The sequence below is a fragment of the Uloborus diversus genome, chromosome 1, assembly GCF_026930045.1.
Source record: "Uloborus diversus isolate 005 chromosome 1, Udiv.v.3.1, whole genome shotgun sequence".
Taxonomy (NCBI): domain Eukaryota; kingdom Metazoa; phylum Arthropoda; class Arachnida; order Araneae; family Uloboridae; genus Uloborus; species Uloborus diversus.
The window spans coordinates 59,206,624-59,227,045 of NC_072731.1; the positions used below are offsets into that span (position 1 = coordinate 59,206,624).

At 32.3% G+C, this 20,422-nt stretch overlaps 2 protein-coding genes across 4 annotated transcripts in view; one reads left to right on the plus strand and one right to left on the minus strand.

Annotated features, from left to right (window-relative positions):
- The window catches only part of LOC129229903 (eukaryotic translation initiation factor 3 subunit L-like), a 77,469-nt gene extending 74,501 nt beyond the window's left edge, over positions 1–2,968 (minus strand). Inside the window, 1 exon segment of the mRNA XM_054864287.1 lies at positions 2,842–2,968. Within this exon segment, the coding sequence (XP_054720262.1) occupies positions 2,842–2,868 (27 nt within the window). The 5' untranslated portion in view covers positions 2,869–2,968.
- Positions 1–20,422, plus strand: part of LOC129229914 (uncharacterized) — a 61,362-nt gene that overhangs the window by 33,306 nt on the left and 7,634 nt on the right. Inside the window, exons 1-4 of one of the 3 annotated variants that reach the window (XM_054864311.1) lie at positions 2,208–2,283; positions 8,988–9,300; positions 13,639–13,690; positions 18,084–18,253. In XM_054864311.1, coding sequence (XP_054720286.1) covers positions 8,999–9,300; positions 13,639–13,690; positions 18,084–18,253 — 524 coding nt within the window. In that variant the 5' untranslated portion in view covers positions 2,208–2,283; positions 8,988–8,998. Of the gene's footprint in view, positions 1–2,207; positions 2,284–3,456; positions 3,535–8,987; positions 9,301–13,638; positions 13,691–18,083; positions 18,254–20,422 lie in introns of those variants that run through there. The other 2 variants (XM_054864298.1, XM_054864304.1) reach the window with 2 other exon arrangements.

Here is a 20,422-nt window from a genome sequence, read left to right on the forward strand (position 1 = left end):
TTTTGAGAGTTAAATTATTCAAATTAATTGCTCTGTTCCAATGGGTTTTTTTTTTTTTTTGAGTATTGTTCTAGTTTGATAGTATTTTAATGTAATTTTGAGAGTTTTCTTAGTTGATAATTAGTGTTTTTGAGCATTGAAGTATTTTTTAAATCAGTTACTGTTTACTTTTTTTATTCTGTTTCAAAAACACTATTTCATTCGTTTTTCAGTTGGTTAGTAAAAAAAAATATATACTTTTTCCCTTTTTTCTCATTGGCAGAACGAAAATAATAGCATCTAGGCTTTGGCGCCAAAAAATTTGGCGACAGTTTAAAAAGTCGCCAAGAGTCTACCATATCGCAATCTTCCCCGTATTTTTTTTTGCTTAACTTCCCCTTGGTTAATTTTACTTCTTATGACACACCACGAATTATTTTTTAAACATTTATTTACATGGCGTTATATGCAAGGGGGCTGCTCCCTACCTCCCCAAATCTTTGAAAACTATTATCGTATATAACTTAAAGTGTCAAAATAATGTTTTAATATAAACCATTGTACTCCCTTAACAAAAATTATTAGTATATCCAAAGTTAGTGCAGGGCAGATACAGGATTTTATTTTAGGGGGAAAGGGGTCATGCTCAAGAACATAATAAAGCTTTTATTTGCTTTGTGCAATTAGCATATTAGACATGTTACATCCATAACAAATATATTAATTTCTATCATAAATTTTACAAACCAATAAATTTTATCCATGAAAACTGTACGTGTTTTAAAAAGCCTGAAATCTCTAGAACAAGTATTTCAAAGAAAATTTTAGAAATCTATGAATGAGTCACAGGAATAATGGCAATTGTATGACAATGTATACATTTTGCTGTTTTCTGAGTTACGTCTGTAACAGGCAGTTTTAATTTTTTGTTACTTTTTGTAATCAAGCAATCTGCACTCAAATTTTTGATAGCGGGTCATTCCATGTCAAATCAACCAATCACTCAAAATGACCGTCTCAGATTTTCATGAAACTTTTAGGGATTATACTGTTTGACATTCTAAATTCAGATCCACTTTTTAAAAAAAATCTATCTTTTTTGGTTAATGTGTTATTAATTTTTTAAATGTGTAAAAACTCACGTTTTTTTACTCATCTGTTGTGCTTAAAAATGCTACAATTTTAGTTCTATGGGGTCAATACAGTTGGTTAACAGCTGATTTTAAAGAGAATTGCATGAGCTTTAATTTGACATACAACACATGCATATTTCTCTTAAATTTTTTAATATTTTTTTAAAAAAATTTAAAGTTAGTTTCTTTTAAAAATTTTGAAAAAAATATATGTTTTTTAATATGTTTTAATAAATACATCCTAAAAATTTCAGAGTGGGGACATGATGGGATCAGCAGTTATAGCAAATAATGCAATGGTGCTACTTCTACCTCAGTAAAGAATTTAACTTTCCATTTATGCAGAATTACAGATGACAAATTAGCCATTTATAATATTTGTATGCTTTTGAAGTTATTTATTTTAAATTAAAATTATCCTTAATGTAGATAAATTTACAATGTCAAATGGAAATGCTATTTCATTTCCCAAAGTTGATTAATACTTTAAATTTTCAAATAGGGTAAAATTCAAATATTATAGTTAAATATTTATTAAAATAAACATTGGCATTTGGTCGAATATTTGGTTTGAGTAAAATGATAATGAAATAAACTGAACTCGATAGTATAGATTAAGAGAGGAAGCAGCATTCCCATACTTTTCCATTTCAACTTTAAGCAGTATCTACAGTTCAATAATTGCTACTCCCAGTAAGCCTTTTCTCCTGAAGAAATACAACAATAAGTCGAGTATAAACAATGGATCAAGGATAATGTATAGTTATTTTTCATCTCATTTTTTTTTGTCAGAATTAACACAATTTGACAACTTTGCTTCTGAGAGAGGGTAAAAAAAAATCAGAAAATAATGAAATTATTTTGAGTATAATAGGACAACATGTGAATAAAAGCAATCAGAAAGAGCCAAAATTCAGAAAGAGCTGTTTCGGGGCTAGGAAGCAAACCTCTTCACCAGCATCCAGAATCCCCCCAAAGGAGTCTTTTTAAAGGACCCCCAAAAAAAGGTTGGTTCATGAACATTCAATCAACAATCAAGTAGTGAACTGAGAAATACCAGATGAGAAAAAGTGAATAAACCATTGGTGGCAAGAACCGGAACAGATCACAAGCAGTTAAAAGAAAAAAAATGAGCTACTTTCCCTCCATAAAGTCTGGCAACCTTTAAGCAGTAAGTTACGACCCTGTTCTCTGTATCATCTTGAAACCAAACTCAACATTCTTTTCTTAAAAGAAGCAATATTGTTCTTATTTGGGTTGATATTAGAATCAAGTTTTTTATATGAAAATGCATTATGTTGTACTTCAATTGCTTCTTTTTGGTTAAATTTGCAGGTCTATAAAATGAAAATTTTGTTAAAAAGGTTCAAATCTTTATCCTTTTTTACACGAAATTAATATATTTTTGAAGTATTATATTATATGCAAATTTGTGGGTATTTTGTGCAAATTGAGTTCACTTGCCAGGGATATTTCGATAATTGGGAATCTGGCGATTTTTCTTCATTAGCGTCATTTTTTGACTTCAGCACCTGCACGAGAGGTATTTTTCATTGCAAATCTAAACAAAGCAAACGGAAACATCTATTGACATAGGGTTACTATAAATCAGCAGGGTTACCAAAATATAATTATTTGCGCCAAAAATGAGACGACCGCGCTAGATTCCCAATTTAGCCCCCATTTAAGCCAAAAAAAATCGCTCCCTTTAGACAGTAAAAATATTTACTTCATCGCCATAATCTTCGTATTCCATTTCTTTTATTAAAGATCGTCGAGTTCAATTTTTTGTCCCCAATATTTCTTTAAAACTTTAAAATGATTGACACGATGTTAAAGCTCCAGCAGCGTCGCAGCAGCACGATAGTTAAGTTTGCAGTTAGTGCATCCATAAAATAAATAATAATAATAATAAAACACTTTGGGTATGTTCGAATAAAGTAATCGGTAACCCGGAAGCTAACCAGGCGGCCGCTGACATCATTAATGATAAGCGCTTAAAATCAACCAGCCAGGGATGCAATTTCTTTAATTTAATTCAACTTGTTAACGAGTTAAGATAATATATTATATGTCAAAAAAATACTTCGGTTGCTCTAGGCGAACATACCGTTTGCACATAAAGGTTGCGTTCGATGAGCACGACCGAGAGCGACCGGTTAGTTAATCACGTGACAACTAATGATCACGTGCTCCAATCAACCAATCAACTGCTTAGAATGGCAACCAGTGAGGCAACCAGTTGATCATAGAACGCTGCGGTAAGTAACTGGTTACTTACTGGTTAACCGGTGAGGTTCGTCGAACGCACCCTAAATTAACCAATCGTGTGGAAGTCCGGTGAAAAAACATTCGACAATCAGCTGCAGTCATTTGAAAAGAAAGCGGTAAGGAAGATCGATCTTGCTTGGATATTGTAAAAGTAAGTTTGTTTTCAGAAAATACTGTGATTGTAAAAAAGAATTTGGTGGCTAAGCTAACCGAGCGGGAGATTTAGCAAATATTAGAAAATTGAAGTTACCTACAGTAAAATACGCTCGTTTGGGGGCGATTCCACAATTGTCCTCTTTGCGGATCTGACATTTGCAAACTTTGAGTAATCATAACTCAGCAAAAATTTGAACAATATGAATGCTTTTTCTTTTTATGTAATCAGAACATATTACCCTTCATAAAGCAGAGCATATTCCGAGCTAAAATTAATGTAAACTCCTTTTTTTAAAGAAAAATTTCATTGTTGCGGACATGACGCAGAAAACCTTGCATTTTAATTAGTCCTTACTCATATGGCTAATTCTAGAGACGTACCGAGTATTCGGTAACTACTCGGTACTCGGCCAATTTGCTGAGTACTCGGTACTCTGCCAATACATCTCTGCCAATATCTGTAAAGTGCAAACATATAATTTACTGCAATCGTTTACTATTCAAATAAAAAGTCAAATTTAAAATTTGAAAATAATGAAGTTTTTTATGTTTCGCTGGAGTAAATCTTTTAATTTAATGCCCCAAAGTTAATGAAACATATTTATTAAAAATGGAGCAAAAAAGATTTTGAAATTTTTATATTAGTAAATGGATTTTTGCCACAAACACAATTATTTATAAGAAGCATAAAAATACCTTTTCTTAAAAAATAAAACATTTAAAGCACAAATGTGCAGGAACACTGCAGACATGTGTTTTGGCATTACAAGGAATTCTTTTTTCAATGCACAAAATGTAAGCTTATAGATTGAAAGACATACGACAAAAGTCAGATTTTTTTACATTCATTAGCTCAAATTTTATGCACTGAAAAAGTCATTTCTTGTAATGCAGAAACATGCTTCTGCATTACAAGAAATGATGCGTTATGCATTAACAAGAACTGCAGAAACATGATTCTGCAGTGCTCCTGCACATTTGTGATTTTAACATTGCTTCATTTGCTTTTAAAAATTATTTATCTTTTGCGGACTAGAAGTATATAGATTGATATAATTTGTTTTTATTTTAACTAGATTAATCCTACCATTTATTTATTTGTTAATTTTTAATTTAAAAAATAACTCATTTGAAAAATTATTGACACTAACAAAATCTTTTAAATAATGTGTAGTTAAATTTCAGCTGGAATTTTGTTTTAAAAACTATTATTTGGACATGGAGGTCTATACTACTATTCCAATGAATTCAAAATTCGTCACGTATGTGTCGGTGGTTCTTCTTAAAACATAATTGAAACTCGGTACTCGACCGAGTAGTGAAAGGCTGAGTATTTGGTACTCGGCCAAAGTGCGACTCTGTACGTCTCTAGCAAATTCTCTGAATTTTATTCATAGATTAGACTGTCCTTTATGCTACAAGTTCACTAAATAGTTATCTAAAGGAAACAAATTTTTTTTTTTGAAAGTAAAAGAATTTGTTAGAGAATTACCTAATTAAAAACAATCTGTGTTGCAGACAGGACAAAAAGTTAATTTCTTGGTTTTCTGCTTCTTACGACATTTTCTTAGGCATACATTAATTGATACCCTAGTGGTAAAAAGTTTTGTAGCTGTCTGCGACAAGCTTTTAGAACTTCATCATCTGTCTGCAAAATTTTCAGCGTGGTTTCAATTTAAAAGAAAAAAGAGCCTTTTTTTAAATAATTTTATTTGAAATAAGGCAGGAGAAGTAAGGATTTGAGATAAGCCCCCCCCTCCAAAGACGATAGTGCACCTCGCTAAATTCTATGAAGCACTCCCCTCTCAAGAACAAGACCCTCACCCCAAACTGAGAGCAAAATCTTTCTCAAATTACCTCCCCTCTCCACCTAAAATTTTTAACGATGCAATCTGATGACCCCCCTGTCCTTGGTGGGCACCTGACATTTGAATTTTGGTAACTTTTTTCGAGTGTTTTTAATGATAACTGTATCTCAACAGTTGACATCAACAAGACGCAAGCTATTGTACAGCTTGAGGACTTTGTATTTTCCATTGGTGATGTTCTACTTCATATGAAAAAAATTAAAGAGACTAAGGCTCCGGGAACAGATAATATTTATCTAAAAATTTTAGTTGAATGTGCAGAGGAATTAGCAGATGTAATTGTAAATATTTTCAATGCGTCTTATAACTCGGGGACAGTGCCAGAGGACTGGAAGCTGACTAGCATTACACCGCTCTTCAAGAAAGGGTCTAAAGGGAGTGCGGGAAATTATAGACCTGTAAGTCTAACTTCGGTGGTTTGCAAAGTTTTTGAAACATTGATAAAAATTAAGATAATAAATTTTTTAGAGACAATAATCTATTGACTAATTTTCAGTACGGTTTCAGGAAAGGTAATTCTTGTGAAACTAATTTATTACATTTCTATGACAAAGTTACCATGGCTTTGGACAATAAGAAGCTTGTAGATACTGTTTACATTGATTTTCAAAAAGCTTTTGATAAGGTACCGCATGTTGCTCTACTTAGCAAATTAGCTGATATAGGAATGGGAGGGAAAACTCATTCGGGTAAAAAACTGGTCCTAGTCATTTTACAATCCCCAGTGAAGATCAATGGCCCTCTTAAAACTATCTACTCCCTTGCTCGTTACCACCTCTTCCGGTAAACTGTTCCAAGATTCCACTACCCTGCTAAAATAATTTTTCCTAACATCCATGTTAGCCTGAGATTTAAATAGCTTGAAACAATGACCCCTTGTCCTGTTTTCAGTGCTATACTTCAGCCTTGTAACATCTTTAATTTTAATAAATTTAAACAACTGAATCATGTCCCCTCGGTCTCTTCTTTGCTCAAGACTGTAAATTTTTAGCCTTCTAAGCCTGGAATCATAGTCTAAGTGAGAAAGTCCATTTATTAGCCTTGTAGCCCGCCTTTGAACCCTTTCCAATCTATATATATAAAAATGAATGTTTGTCTGTATATCATCCATGAACTTAAAAACTACCCGGCAGATTTGGCTGAAACTTTCAACGTTTGTTATTTTTGGTACTGGAATGTTTATAGATCAGTTCGAAAAACATCCGATCGATAGTTCCTTTTTTATTCCAATTTAAGTCACAATCCATTGGATAAATACTAATAAAATTATCGGCTGCAGAAATTAATTCGCGTGAAAGATCTCATTAATAAGAAGTTAGCTGTTGCCATTTTTCTTGAGTTTGAACAAATAAATTCTTTCTTTATTGTTTTATGGCTTTTCATGCAACGGGAGGATTTAAAACTTTTTCAATTTGATATTTTTTGCGATTGATTGATCTTGCAAACTGCGTGAGTACAAAATTTGAGTATAGTCACGGCTTCACTTGATACCTGGACCGATTATTATGAAAATTGCTATATATATGTATTTTTTCACGGAGAAGGTGCATAACATGCTCATTGAAGCCACTCGCCACCAGGTGGCACTGCAGAGTAGCAACTTCTGTCCCGTTCAACCGATTGTCATGAAAATCAGTATAATGATGTATTTTTTTGTTGGCGTAGCAACGCGCGTCGGGTACAGCTAGTACATTAATGTCTTTCTTAAGTTAAGGCGACCAAAACTGAACAGCATACTCCAAATGAGATCTTAACAAACTTCTATATAAGGGCAGAAGGACTTCTTTAGATTTGTTTGAAATAGATCTATTGATAAACCCAAGCATCTTATTGGCCTTGTTACTAGCAATGCTGCACTGTTGGCTAAACTTTAAATCCTGGATTATTAAGACCCCCAGATCAGTAACTTTTTCTGCCTGACTAATGACTGAATCTTGCAAATAATAACTTGTACACTTATTTCCATACCCTAAATGTAGCACTTGACATTCCCAACATTAACAGCCATACCCCATTTATCAGCCCACTCCGTAATATGATCTAGATCCTCTTGCAGCTGATTTGCTTGTTCTTCATTTTCTACAGTCCCCATAACTTTGACATCATCAGCAAAACAATTCATGTTCCCAGAAATATTTTTGTGAATATCATTCATAAAAACAATGAACAAAACAGGCCCTAACACTGATCCTTGAAGAACCCCGCTTAAAACTTCACTCCATTTAGAATAATTTCTCCTTACAACTACCCTTTGTTTCCTTCCGGTCAGCCAGTTTTTTACCCGAATGAAAGTTTTCCCTCCTATTCCTATATCAGCTAATTTGCTAAGTAGAGCAACATGCGGTACCTTATCGAAAACTTTTTAAAAATCAATGTAAACAACATCTACAGGCTTCTTATTGTCCAAAGCCATGGTAACTTTGTCATAGAAATGTAATAAATTAGTTGCGCAAGATTTACCTTTCCTGAAATCGTACTGAAAACTAAACTAGATTTTACTTTATTGTACTTCATTTTGTTATGCAAAACTACTGTGGAACCTCAAGTAGTTTAAATCCCTTTTTACTGAATTCCAGCTTAATCAAGACACTTCTTTGAATTTTATGTTGCCTGTTTTTCTATTTCTGTGTACAGAGTAAGAAATATTAAACTTTTTCATAAAATAATAAAAATACTGTACATCCTCTTCAGTTTTCTATCTGACTGTTTATAAAACCTGTAAATTTCTAAAAAATGTACCATGTTTATTCGAGATATGTGACATTTGCAGAAAATAATTCACATGAAAGCCTTTTAGCTCGAGTAGTTTCCTCTGTACAATCTACAAATATTGAGAAAATCAGACGTGACTGGACTTAGTCAAGATAATTTGAGTTATTTATTGACCAGTTAAAGAAAAAAGTTAAATATATTTATTTAAAGTCTTTGAAGTATTTTTTTAATGCCGTTAAGAGTTAAGAAATACTTATTAAAGTTCAAAATTCATTTTTTTCCCATTGTCTGTGGTGAAGAACAAATAAAAAAGTTTAAAAGTATTTAAATTTATTAATTTTTTTAAAGCTAATCAGAAAATTTAAAAAACCCAAAAATGGGCTAAATAATGGGTTTTTTGAAATGTGTTTTTTCAAAAAAACCCAATGTGTGCAATCCAGCCAACCCAATGTGTGCAATCCAGCCAACCCTGGCCTACAGGAAAAAGTCGCCAAGGGTGGGGTATATGACATTAGTTCCAATTTTGCTATAAATGTTAATTGGTAATTTTATATGCACATATTTTAAATAATTGTAACAAAAAATAAAATTCAAGCAGTGGTTGAGCATTTAACTCTTTGAAACTCTTAAAAATCTCAGAATTTTGTTTAAAACTTCTAAATTTCCTGATTTCAATAAAAATAAAAGAGCTATCTCAAAGATAAAATCTCTTAGGTGTGTATTACGTTTTTCTTATTTTTTTTACTTCCAAGGATAAAAGTCATAAATTTGAAATTAAGTTGATCCCTTACACTTATTGAAACGGCTTGATTGAGATTGATATTTCTTGATGCTTAATGTTATTAATGCAGCATGTCCTTATTTTCAGGTAAGATAGAAATGGGCCGGAAAATTAAGAGAAAAGTTAAGGTTGACCCTTTAGTTGCAGAAAAACAGAAAAGAATACAAAGCTTGATCGAGTTTCAACGTGATCAAGTTAAAGAATATGAGGCCAATTTAAACGCTCAGTGCAAAACCATTTGTGACCACATATATAAAATGTATGATGATCATCTAAAAGCCATTCCAGAAGAAATGAGAAAGATGACTATAAAAGAAATTATGGACATGCAACAAAAAGAAGTTGAATGCAAGGATGAAGATTTAGAATCTGTAAAGCAGTTAAAATCAAATTTTGAACGGTAAGAAACATATCTCATGTGATTGATAGAATGTTTACTTTACCACCATAATGATCCTTTTAAATTTTCACCAAAACATTTCTACTATTAGGAAGTTGTTGGTTTATAAGTAATATTTTAATAACATTATTTAAACCTGTTTCTAAAATAATCATGAAGTGTTTAGTATGGTAAAGCCCTGCTAATCCAGGATTTTTTCCCCCACTACCTATTTTTGTGAAAGTATTGCTTCAAAAATTCTATTTTTGTGAAAGTCTTTCTTTTTTCTTTTAAGCTTTTAAAGGAACATTCTAATTTTTTGAAAAAGAAAATTAGAACAACTAAAATTTTAGTTCAAAACGTGTAAAAGTAGTCTACTATTATTTCTAACTTTTTTTTTTTTTTGAGGGGTGGAGATGTTAACATCAAAAACCTAAGAAGCATGAAAAGTACCATCGTATTTCAGTCAAATAGGCTTTGTACAATTCAGGAAATTGTCAGAAAAACGACCCTCTCCCAAAACAGATGTTAAAAGATTGTGATAAAATTGCACAAATGCACTTCGGCGAAAGACGGCTATAAATGAGTTTAAACTCTATGAAATAATCATTACTCAAGCGATTGTTCAGATAAATCAGCTTAGCATTTTATTTTATGAGTAAATTTTGTGTTAAACGGAGAAACAAATTAGTGCTGATTTTTGTGAAACTTCTGGGTTTTAATATTGTTTTTGTGATTTCTGATTTTCAAAGTTGGTTTTGTGAAACTGTTGATTTTATTACTTGATTTTTGTGAAAATACCGATTTTGAAATAGGATTTTTATGAAGTTACCGAAAAACCGTAGTAAAATCAGCCTGTATTGGGCCCTGTAATCTGATCCCTGTTTATTGAAATTTTGGAAATTTACTGGATATTTTTTTTGCATAATGGAAATACTGGAATTTTCATTGATATAGTCGAAAAATATAAATATTTTGTGTGGTATATGTTGTACCATCAGTGGGGGATCTAGAACTTGAGCAAGGGGGGGGGTGCTAACCTCGGACCAAGTGGGGAGTCGCTGTTTTAGAGGGTTTTTACGGATACTCTCAATCTCTGGGGGGGGGGGGAGGCATCGCTCTTACAGTGACATATAGCCATGTTTAAACAATATGAAATTTTCTGTACAAGGGGTCCCTCTTACGAAAAATTTAGGACTTTAAAATACGGATTTTTACTTGAAATAAACTTATATAGTGTACTAAAAAATGTAAATAATTTCGGGAACATTTTAAAGGTCTGAAAACACTATATGCACCTCAGTTGGATATAAAGCTACAAATTACTGGCCCATGGCCAGAGCTAGGACAGAATTGCAAGCAAACACCGAAAATGTCATTAGCATCCAGAGATTGCAGTTGCGCTCTAGCTTTATGCTCATGAGTCTGAAGTAGCTAAAGTCATGCTCAGGCAAAAACCTCTTATAAAGCTGAGTAGATTATCACATTGGTAGATAAAAATACATTTGCATAGCAGAAAAAGATGTGCAAACATGGTATGACCCCCTTTCGAAAAAACGAAGATAAAAGCTAGGGTATAAACATTATACCCCAGCTTTTGCTGGAAGAAGGCTAGTAAAAAACGGATGCATGAAGGAGGTTAAGACCCTCCCGTAGAAATTAGAAAAATTGATTTCAAAAATGCAATTTTCGGAACGTTTTGGTGCTAAAGTTAGGTGAGATAGCGTTGAGATTCCTTCCCTAGTATTTTCCCTTACTATAGTCAGTTTCAACTTTTTTTAGCAATATTAGAGAATCAAATGCTCTTTCCAGAAATTTGCATAAATAAAAGGTTAAAAACGCAATTTAATGCTGTCTGTGATTTTTATCTGCGACAGGCCTGGGCCTACATACCCGCTGACCCCGCAGTGTGTGGTCCGTCCTTAAGGAGCCCAAATGCCTAAGAAATTTAATGAAGAAAATTGAAAAAAAATTAGCATTAAGACTTCTTAACATTGCAAATATATACATTGCTGGCCTCTGGGGAGGAGCCCTAGAGATTTTGTTACAAATGGGCTCAAAAATTGTAGATTCCGGCGTGGTCCAGGGGCTCTCTGAAAGTTTTTCCCTGTAAAACTCGGGGGGGAAATCATGATTATAGAGTATCTTTGGGGACATTAGAGGAGGAATTCTTTGGTGACCGCACCATCGCTGCGGTCACTTATCTGGTGTGCTAATTTTACTTTAGCTACCAGTTCGTTTGGCTCTCTTGGCTCCCTTAAGAGGATTTTCGCCACCAGCTCATGTGATTCCTATTCTGGGCTGATGAGTGAAAAAAAAAGCACAAAACTGCAGTCCTCGGATGGAATAACTGAGCTGGTGGTATATTTTAAGTATTTCTGCTTTAGCCCTGGCTTAGGCACGGTAACTTACTACAAAAAAAAACTGTTATGGGTATTTAAAAATATATAAGTAACGGTTTGATCATGCAGCATAAATCATCTTCACTTTTTTAAGTTACAAATATCATTACTGGATCTTTCATTACTGGATCATAGCAGTATTTTAGGTTGAATAAAACGTTTTTTTAAAAATTTAAAATATGAATTAAATTCAGTTTTTTATGTAAGAAACAGTAATGCATAATTAAAAAATGGTTTTTAACAGTTTGAGGTGGCATTTACAAGTATATAAAGTAAATAAAATAATTGGGTATGTTTATAAAAGTTTTTACACATACCCTTTTCCACAACCCGATGTTTCAACTTACGTAAGGGGTCTTAGAACGCATCCCAGCGTAAGTCGGGACTCGACTGTAAATGAACGTAAATGAATGTTTTTTGTAGTAAGGTCTATACTACTTTTTTGAATGAGTTCAAAATTCATCACGCGTGTGTCGGTGGTTCTTCTGAAAATATAATTAGTACTTGGTACTCAGCCATAGTGCTACTCGGTACATCTCTACAAAGAAGCGTTCCTGTACAATCCATAGTTCACGAGGAAAATACAAGAAACAAAGTATGACATCACTGCCAATGCAAGGAAAAAATTTTATTGGACATATCAGCAACAGTATTTGCATATCTTTTCAGATGAATATGTTTAAAATGTCATCACACGTGTTTATTGTTATACATAGTATGCATACTGCTGTTGATATGTTCAATAAAGTTTTTTCTTCCGCCGGCAGTGACGTCATACTTTTTTTCTTTTTTCCTCCCGTAAACTATAGATTGTGCAGGAACGCTTCTTTTGGCACTTTTAATGTATCCCCAGCAAGGAATCTAGCTGTGCAGAGTTAAGCAGTTGTTTAGGGACACCCTGTATATACAGTATACTCCCGATTATCCGTGTGCAGATTATCCGGTTTGCCGATTATCCATGCGTCATTTCGGAATCACTCTTTTTTAAAGCTTCGATGATGTTATCGATAATATCGATAACATCATTGAGGAAATTAAAGAAATCGAAGGTTTGGAATCAGTTGACGCTGAAGATGTCGAAGAGTGGTTTAAAAGCGACGAATGTGAATCAGGATTTCAATGTGTAACTGACGATAATATCATTGAACTAGTTACTGAATCAAACACAAGTGATGATACCGAAAACGAAGATGAAGAACATGAAGATTATACAATTCACATTCTACTGCTCTAAAATCTGTGGAACATTTTTGGATTACATGAGTGAAAGAAATTACGATTACGGAGAAATAATTGCAGTAAAAAAAATTCGTACGGACATACGCAACAATTTAAACAAACAAAGAAAACAAAAATGTATCACCAATTTTTTTTTTCCAAGCAATAAATTTCGAAGAAAAGTTCCTGGTTTGTGTGAGTATTTAGTTTTTTCTAATTTCCCCTTAAATAGTTACCCAACATATTCCTTAAATGATTTTTCGGATTATCCGTGCTACGCCACCCGGTGATTAGCACGTAGAATCGGGAGTATACTGTAGTTTGATTCTTCATTGTGCATGCTTTGTAGATTTTTAAATGCTTTTGTCTAATTATTTGCTTAATGGTGCAGTATTGTTCTGGTACTTTGTACTAGAGACCTGCTGCTGATGAGAGATTAGTTGCAAGCAGCTATCTTATTTTTTTCTTCCATTTGACTTTATTTTTGCATTTAAAAATTATATATTCTAATGCATTTTTAAGTTAGTAATTTTGTTTCCTTGTTGAGTTGAGTAATTACTTAATTTTTTCTTTGTTTTCTTCTTAAAACTACTGACCTTTTTTCTTTGATGTGCTTCATTTATTGCTGAATTGTGCATTTTTAACTTAGTTTTTAAAATTTTGTTTTGTATTGCTTATTGTTTAAAATTTTAATACCATATGGATGATTATTCTTATTTTGACTTTATTTTATATATAGACATAAGATCATGTCTGAAAAGAAGAAGACACAAAGAATGTCAAGGTTAGAAGTAAGTTTTCTTTTATATTTTCTGTGCCCATCTATTTATTCAGTTGAACCTTCTCTGAAATAGCAGTTTTGGTAATGGACCCTTAAGCTTGCATTAAATTCAGATCTATCATTCTGTGGTCAGGAATGAGCAGTCATTACTCAACCTGGTCTTCAAAAGCATAATATGTTTATACTGGTACAATGGTGGGTATTGGGGCTTATAAGTGGGGGAGAAGAAGACTAAGTCTTGAGACTTTTGGCGGCAGCAAGAAATTTTAAAAAAATGTGAAAAGTACAACATTTTGTTAGGGCTTGTTTTGAGAGTAGATAAGTGAGAATTGATGTAAATCTCACGTTTTTCTTAAGATTTTGATGAATTCTGTAGACAATAACTTTCCCCAGGAAACACTTAGCCATGAATTAAACTTACATTATTTACCCCGAAGTATTTTGAGAAGTCATAAACACTTGGTAATTTCATTAAACAAGTATGGCTTCTTTAAGTAAAGCAATTGATTTACTAATATCTAAACAATGAATACACAAACTAAATGTTACTGCTTGTGCTAAATAATGTTTGTAAATAGATATAAAAAAAAACAAATAATTACGTTCTGAAAATTTTGACATTTCTCCTTTTTTTATATTTTTTTCAATTTTTGGTTCCTAAATTGGAAAATAAATAAATTAAACATAGTAAGGGGGCAGTTGCTCCCCCCCCAAATTGCCATCACTGTACTTGTGTTTATGTATTGTCTTTTCCCTATAATATATATTTAGTGTTTATATAATACAGTGGAACCTCGTTATCACGACACCTTTGGAACTGTCAACAAAGTGTTGTCATAGCTGGAGCAAGGTCATAACCGGAATCGTTAAAAAAAAATCATAATTAAACATTAGTAAACCATAAAATTAGATTTAACTAATGCAAATTTGAATTATTGGTGAATATAACAAAAGTTATTCAAAAAAAAAAACTTCACTTATTATAATTTTTTTTTTTCAATTCTACAATACTTTCCAATAAAATGTTTGATAAATTTTTTAATAGCATTTGTGGCACTACTTCTTTCACGAAATTACCAGCTAGAAAGAAAACAATCCAAAACTCTTCACACTTCGTCTGCAATTTGATTGGATTTTGATGGCTAAGTGTCTACTTTAAGAGTTGTGTGTCCCTTTTCAATCTGATGAGGAGACCCTTATCTCTTCTTCTCTCATGGGAGAAGCTTGTTGTGACCACCTACAGCTTAACGTAGTTATGGTCTGGCTATCGATTTTCTCTTCTCTTGCGGTTTCCCTCGTTCAGTATAACAATCCACCTGCTTTGAATTCCTTTCTATTGTCCCTCTTAACAAAGTCTGAAACCTGTACCTTTCAGAACTTATCTACTCGCCTGTCGCACCCCACCATTCTCGAGGTGCTATACCTGGTCAAATCTCTTGTCCGAGTCGGAAATTCCTACAACAAACATTTCCAGATGTCTTCATTATTTTACTGAAAAATTTTCAATTGCAAAGAAATATTTGCTCCTGCTTGCGCAGCTTAAGGTGTTGTCGTAACCGGTGTTGCACGAAAAATACTGTCGTAAAATCTGGAGCCACTTAACATTAAAATTACAGTCAGACCTCCATATATTGAAGTAGCAAATAGCCGGGAAAAAATTCGATATATAGAAATTTCGATATATAGAAATAAATGTTATTGTATCCTAGAAGTATCCTAAAACATTAAAATTAAAGCTAATTTACGTGTATGAAACTCAATTTCAAATTAATATGAGCATTAGATTAAATAAAAGTTAATAATAAAAAAATAACAGAAATTACATATTTTTGAGCCTTTATACATCTTCATTCTTCATCAAGATCTGCAACATAAAGTGATTTTCATTTTGACAATGTAATCGAAAGAAAAGTAAAAAATCAATCTACTTAACTTGAATGATTTTTACTGCAGCTAAAAAGACTAGGAATGATAATCAACAGACAAAAAGGAGAACTTGAAACTGATTTTACCATGTTACTGGTTACAACTAAGATTTGAAATTAACTTGAGGGAATTTAAGAACTTCAGAACGAAACAACGACCTATCTACACACCCCTCAACCCCAGATTCCTTATGAGTTTCGTAGCAACCTTTAAAAAACATAAATTTCTCCCCTAACCTTCATTTTTCATGAGACAAACAGTCCAAAGTGGAAAAAAAAAAATCTACGAATGTCTCAAAAAAAAATTGATATATAGAGATTTTTTCGATATATAAAAACAATTTTTCTATGTAATGTACATAGAAATTTGCTGGGGTTTCGATATAAAGAAACTTTTGATATGTGGAAGTTTGATATATGGAAGTTCGACTGTATATGGCATTAATTCGGAACTTTGAAAAAGTGACGTGACATCCAGAGTGTCGTGAAATCCAGGTGTCTCGGTAACGAGGTTTGACTGTATACCCTCTCCTCTCCTCCTTTCTTTCCTGGAAGATTTTGAATTCAAAGTTTTAAGATTAAATTGCATTTTAAATAACTTAGACCTAGGGTTAAAATTACCCTGTGAAATAATTCTTAGTTTTATTGCTCATGTTTTGAGAGTGCTCAAGTTTTCAGTCTTTTTAATAGACTGAAATGTAGACTCAGTATATATTCAGAGTAGTACAAATTAGTCTTTTTCAAATTGCACCCTCAATCTCTATGAAAGAGCTTTAATTTTCAGATTTGTACAGTATGCTCAACATTGAGGATCAAACTTTGTAAGATCAAAACCATAAGGAGATGAAGCACATAAGAAGCCATAAGAATAAGCAGGAGACAAACAACACTAATGCAAACTTCAAAAAAAAAAAAAAAAAATCTTACAATGATGGTTCATTATTATTATTTTGTATCTGAAGCAATTTTGAAATAATCATCTTCTTTTTAGCCTACTTTCCCAGTAAAAATCAGAGAAAGAAGAAAAAAGCATGAAAGAAGGCTTAATACATCTTAAAAATATCCCGAAAAACAAAAAAAAAGTCAAAAATAAATAAAATAGTTAGATAAATATTGAAAAATTAAAAATTGGAAAGTAGGGTATTGAGATGGGGAAAAATGTCAGTCTGTCTGTCCCCCATAATAACTTTTGAATGAATAGTCCGATTCGAACAATTTTTTTTTGTTAGAAAGATCTTGGCGAGGACATCTCATTCCCATAATTCATTTTTTGATTTGAACAATTTTTCGTTCAATTTTGAACAGTTCAATAAAACTTAACATTAGCACCTACGGGGAAATTCAAATCAAAAATAAATCTTGAACTTAGAAGCGAAGTGGCTCCAAACAAACTTTGTAGGGAAAAGCTTTTGATGAAAAACATGTATCGAAAATATCTTTTTTATTTGAACAAGTTTTCGTTAATTTTTGAACAGTTCAAATCTCTTAACATTAGCGCCTAAGAGATAACTGAAAGTCAATATAGATTCCGTACTTGAAGACGGATTTCCTTCAAACAAACTTTGTTGGAAATAGCTCTTGACGACCTACTCCCGACTACGACCTCGAGAATTTTGGGGCACCTGACTCCGACTCTGACTCCTGTTCCCGACAAGTAATCAGACTCCGACTCCCCGACTTCGACTCTGACTTCGTAGCTTTGGCAAACATTTATACACGGAGGACAAATGACTGAGTCCGATTCTTGGAAATTCAACTCCGACTCTTTTATCCCAAAATGAGATTGACTCCTACTCCGCTGCTGTGGAATAATTATCATTGATATGACTTGTTTTTATTTTCACGCTAAAGTTTTAATTTAGGTATTCAGTTTTCAGCGAATAAACTCAAAGTCATTTATGTTAAAGATATGCGCAGATGATTTTTTTTTTTGACAATGAAAATTATTTCTTTAAGTTGACATTTGTTGACATATTGTTTTTATTAATTTTTTTAAATTTATTTTGGTAAGTGCATTAATTCGTTTAAAAAATTATTTTTGACAACAGGGGAAAAAGAAACGATTTTTTTTACATGATGTATTTATTTTAATGAACTTATTATTATTATTTTTTCGTTTTGAAAGCTGTAAAAGATTTTTTTTAATGGAAAGAAGTGTATTAGCTGCTTTGTTTAAAAGGTGCTGCTATTTTATTTGTTCGTTTTTTTAAAAGAAAAGTAAGGAATATTTTATTCCTAGAAATCTGTTTAAAATATTAAAAAAAAATTTTGAAAAAATTTGTGATTTTAGCTATTTTTGAGAATATTGATCAGGTACTAAAAAGTAGTATGGGTATGCGGGAAAGTAGACTCGTCTAGTTCTAGACAGAACTTCTTGTTAATTACTGAAAAATTTTCCATGATAGTAGTAAATGCAAAATCAGTTAAATTTTAAGCATAAATTTAGGTATTTTATATATTTACTCTTTTTTTTTTCAGAGAAAAAGGAGTCTCAGTGTTAGTTCAGTGAAGTCTAAGCCAGGAAATTTTGCCAATGCCTCATTCGTTCCAGGTCACCTTAATAGAGTGCTTAGTGACTCTAATTTGAATACTCCAGTGTCAAAGCGATCAGTGGCTGCATTTGCTGTTACTCCTAAGTTCAATCCAAAGTAATTTATGATCATTTTTACATTATGTCAATCAAAAAAAATATATTCCATTTTGGAAACCCAAGTGATTTTTATTGGGGCTAAAATTGTCTTTTTACAATTTTTATTTTTTTTTTAAATTATTTTTTAAAACTTATTTAAATTTCATTCTTATTTTCCATATCAATAGGGAACCATAGAGCAATTTACAAGAGGAAAGGGGGGTGCTCCTAACATTTTTGATTGGATTATGTAAAAATAATTAGTTTCATCAGGAAACATAGTTTGGAAAATAAGAATTTTTTCACTGCTAGGATGCAAGCTGATTTACTTTGAAGCAAACACAAAAATACAGTAATATGCAGTTTATTGTGTGATCCATGTGTGTCACAATACAGGCACTGTTGCAGTTGCCACTGCAAGAGAATTATGACTTACTGCTATTAAGAATAAGAGTATTTTCTCCATTTGCAAAAAAAAAAAAAGTATAATAAATAGTATAGTAATAGTAGAAAGTATAGTAGTAAATATATATTATGTACAAATAAACACATTTCTTAAATTATTTGTTATTTAATGCTGTATAATTGGGTACACATTAATTGGGTATCTATTGGTACGTCATTACAATTTATTTTATTTTGAAACAACCACCTCAGTTAAAATCAAAACAACATGACGATTGTAAGATACTTGCAAAAACCATATGAATTGTTTCAAGTTCTTGCATATCATTCAGTGAATAGTGTTAAATCTGCTCTGAAATCAACTAAAGACCAGCATTTTTAAGGTGCCTGACTCCTGGTATTGTTACTCTTCAGAATTCAGTCTGTGTATGGAACACAAATAATATCTTCTTGAAACATTGATAAATTTACTATTTTTATCGTAGTATCCAAAACCTTGCCAACCCTGGCCAAAAACCATTACTATTTTTGTGCAATAACTGCTTCTATTTTCAAATAACATACAAATGTTATATTTCTATCATTAGGTTGTTATTCAACAAAATTTAGGCAAATGATTTGTTTGAAATATTTTCTTGAGATTTAGGGACTGACAGGGTAGGAGTTGTCTTAATTTTCCTAAACTCCCAAATTTTGAGTCATGCCCTAAACACCCTAAAAATTTCATTTATTTACTCCACAGTTTTGTAAAAAAAAGGAGAGTTTGTCTTATATCGATTTGAACTTTTTTTAGCAAGTCTTACTTTAGTTAGTCACTTATTGTTTACATTCCACAATTCCATTTGAAGCTTATGTGCAGTTGTATAGCAGAAATCACTTGTCTATTAAAATATGCGCATGGAATGATGCCACTTTGGTGGGTTTGTTGCAACGATCTGAGTGTATGAAATGGTGAACGATGGGCTTATGAATTCAAATCTTTAGTTACTACTTAATGCCCAGTTGACATTTGTATGTTTGTTTTTAAAATTATTAGTAGCCACCTACTCCTGAACTTATTATTTTTAAAGAAAACAGTAAGGCAATATTAAGATACTGCACTGTAAGGTATGGTGCTGTAAAAAGTATTGCCTTATGAGACCTATTGCTACACTGTATGCATACTATACAGCAAAAAAAAGGAGTTTTAAATTTAATATTACTTCAAACATCAATTCTTGAACAGAAACTACGAAGTTGGAAGCTGAACGCTCATTGTAAAATTTATATTGTAATTATTATATATACTGTCTGACCACGAATTGTATGTAAAGGCAAGCATCCGGTTCAAAGGCGGAAATGGATGCATCTATTACTTTAAAGGGATGTTAGTTTTTGCAGATGTGTATTTATTAGCCTCTAAATAATGCTGAGTCTCAATCAAAGGAGCGGAATGTGCGCATCAAATTTTTACTTTTCCCAATGATTCAGATAGACGCGTCTTAGCTGGACATTTTCCAATTCCGTACAATCTGTGATTGGACCGTACAGTGGCGGGCAAAAAAACTGCAACACTTGCAAGAATTTACATTTTAAGAAATTTCTCAAAAAATAAAAAACAATTGTTCTGTAAATTTTGTCACATAAAAGTGATGTTTCAGCTAATATGTTTCAATAAAAATTAAACCTCCCATGCATTTAGGCGACCAGCAACAAATTCAAGAAACCAAAAACTTTTTTGATCATCCTTCATCTCGTTAAAAGCTGGGAATAAACTGTAAATTTCAGCTATTAGAGCACTTAC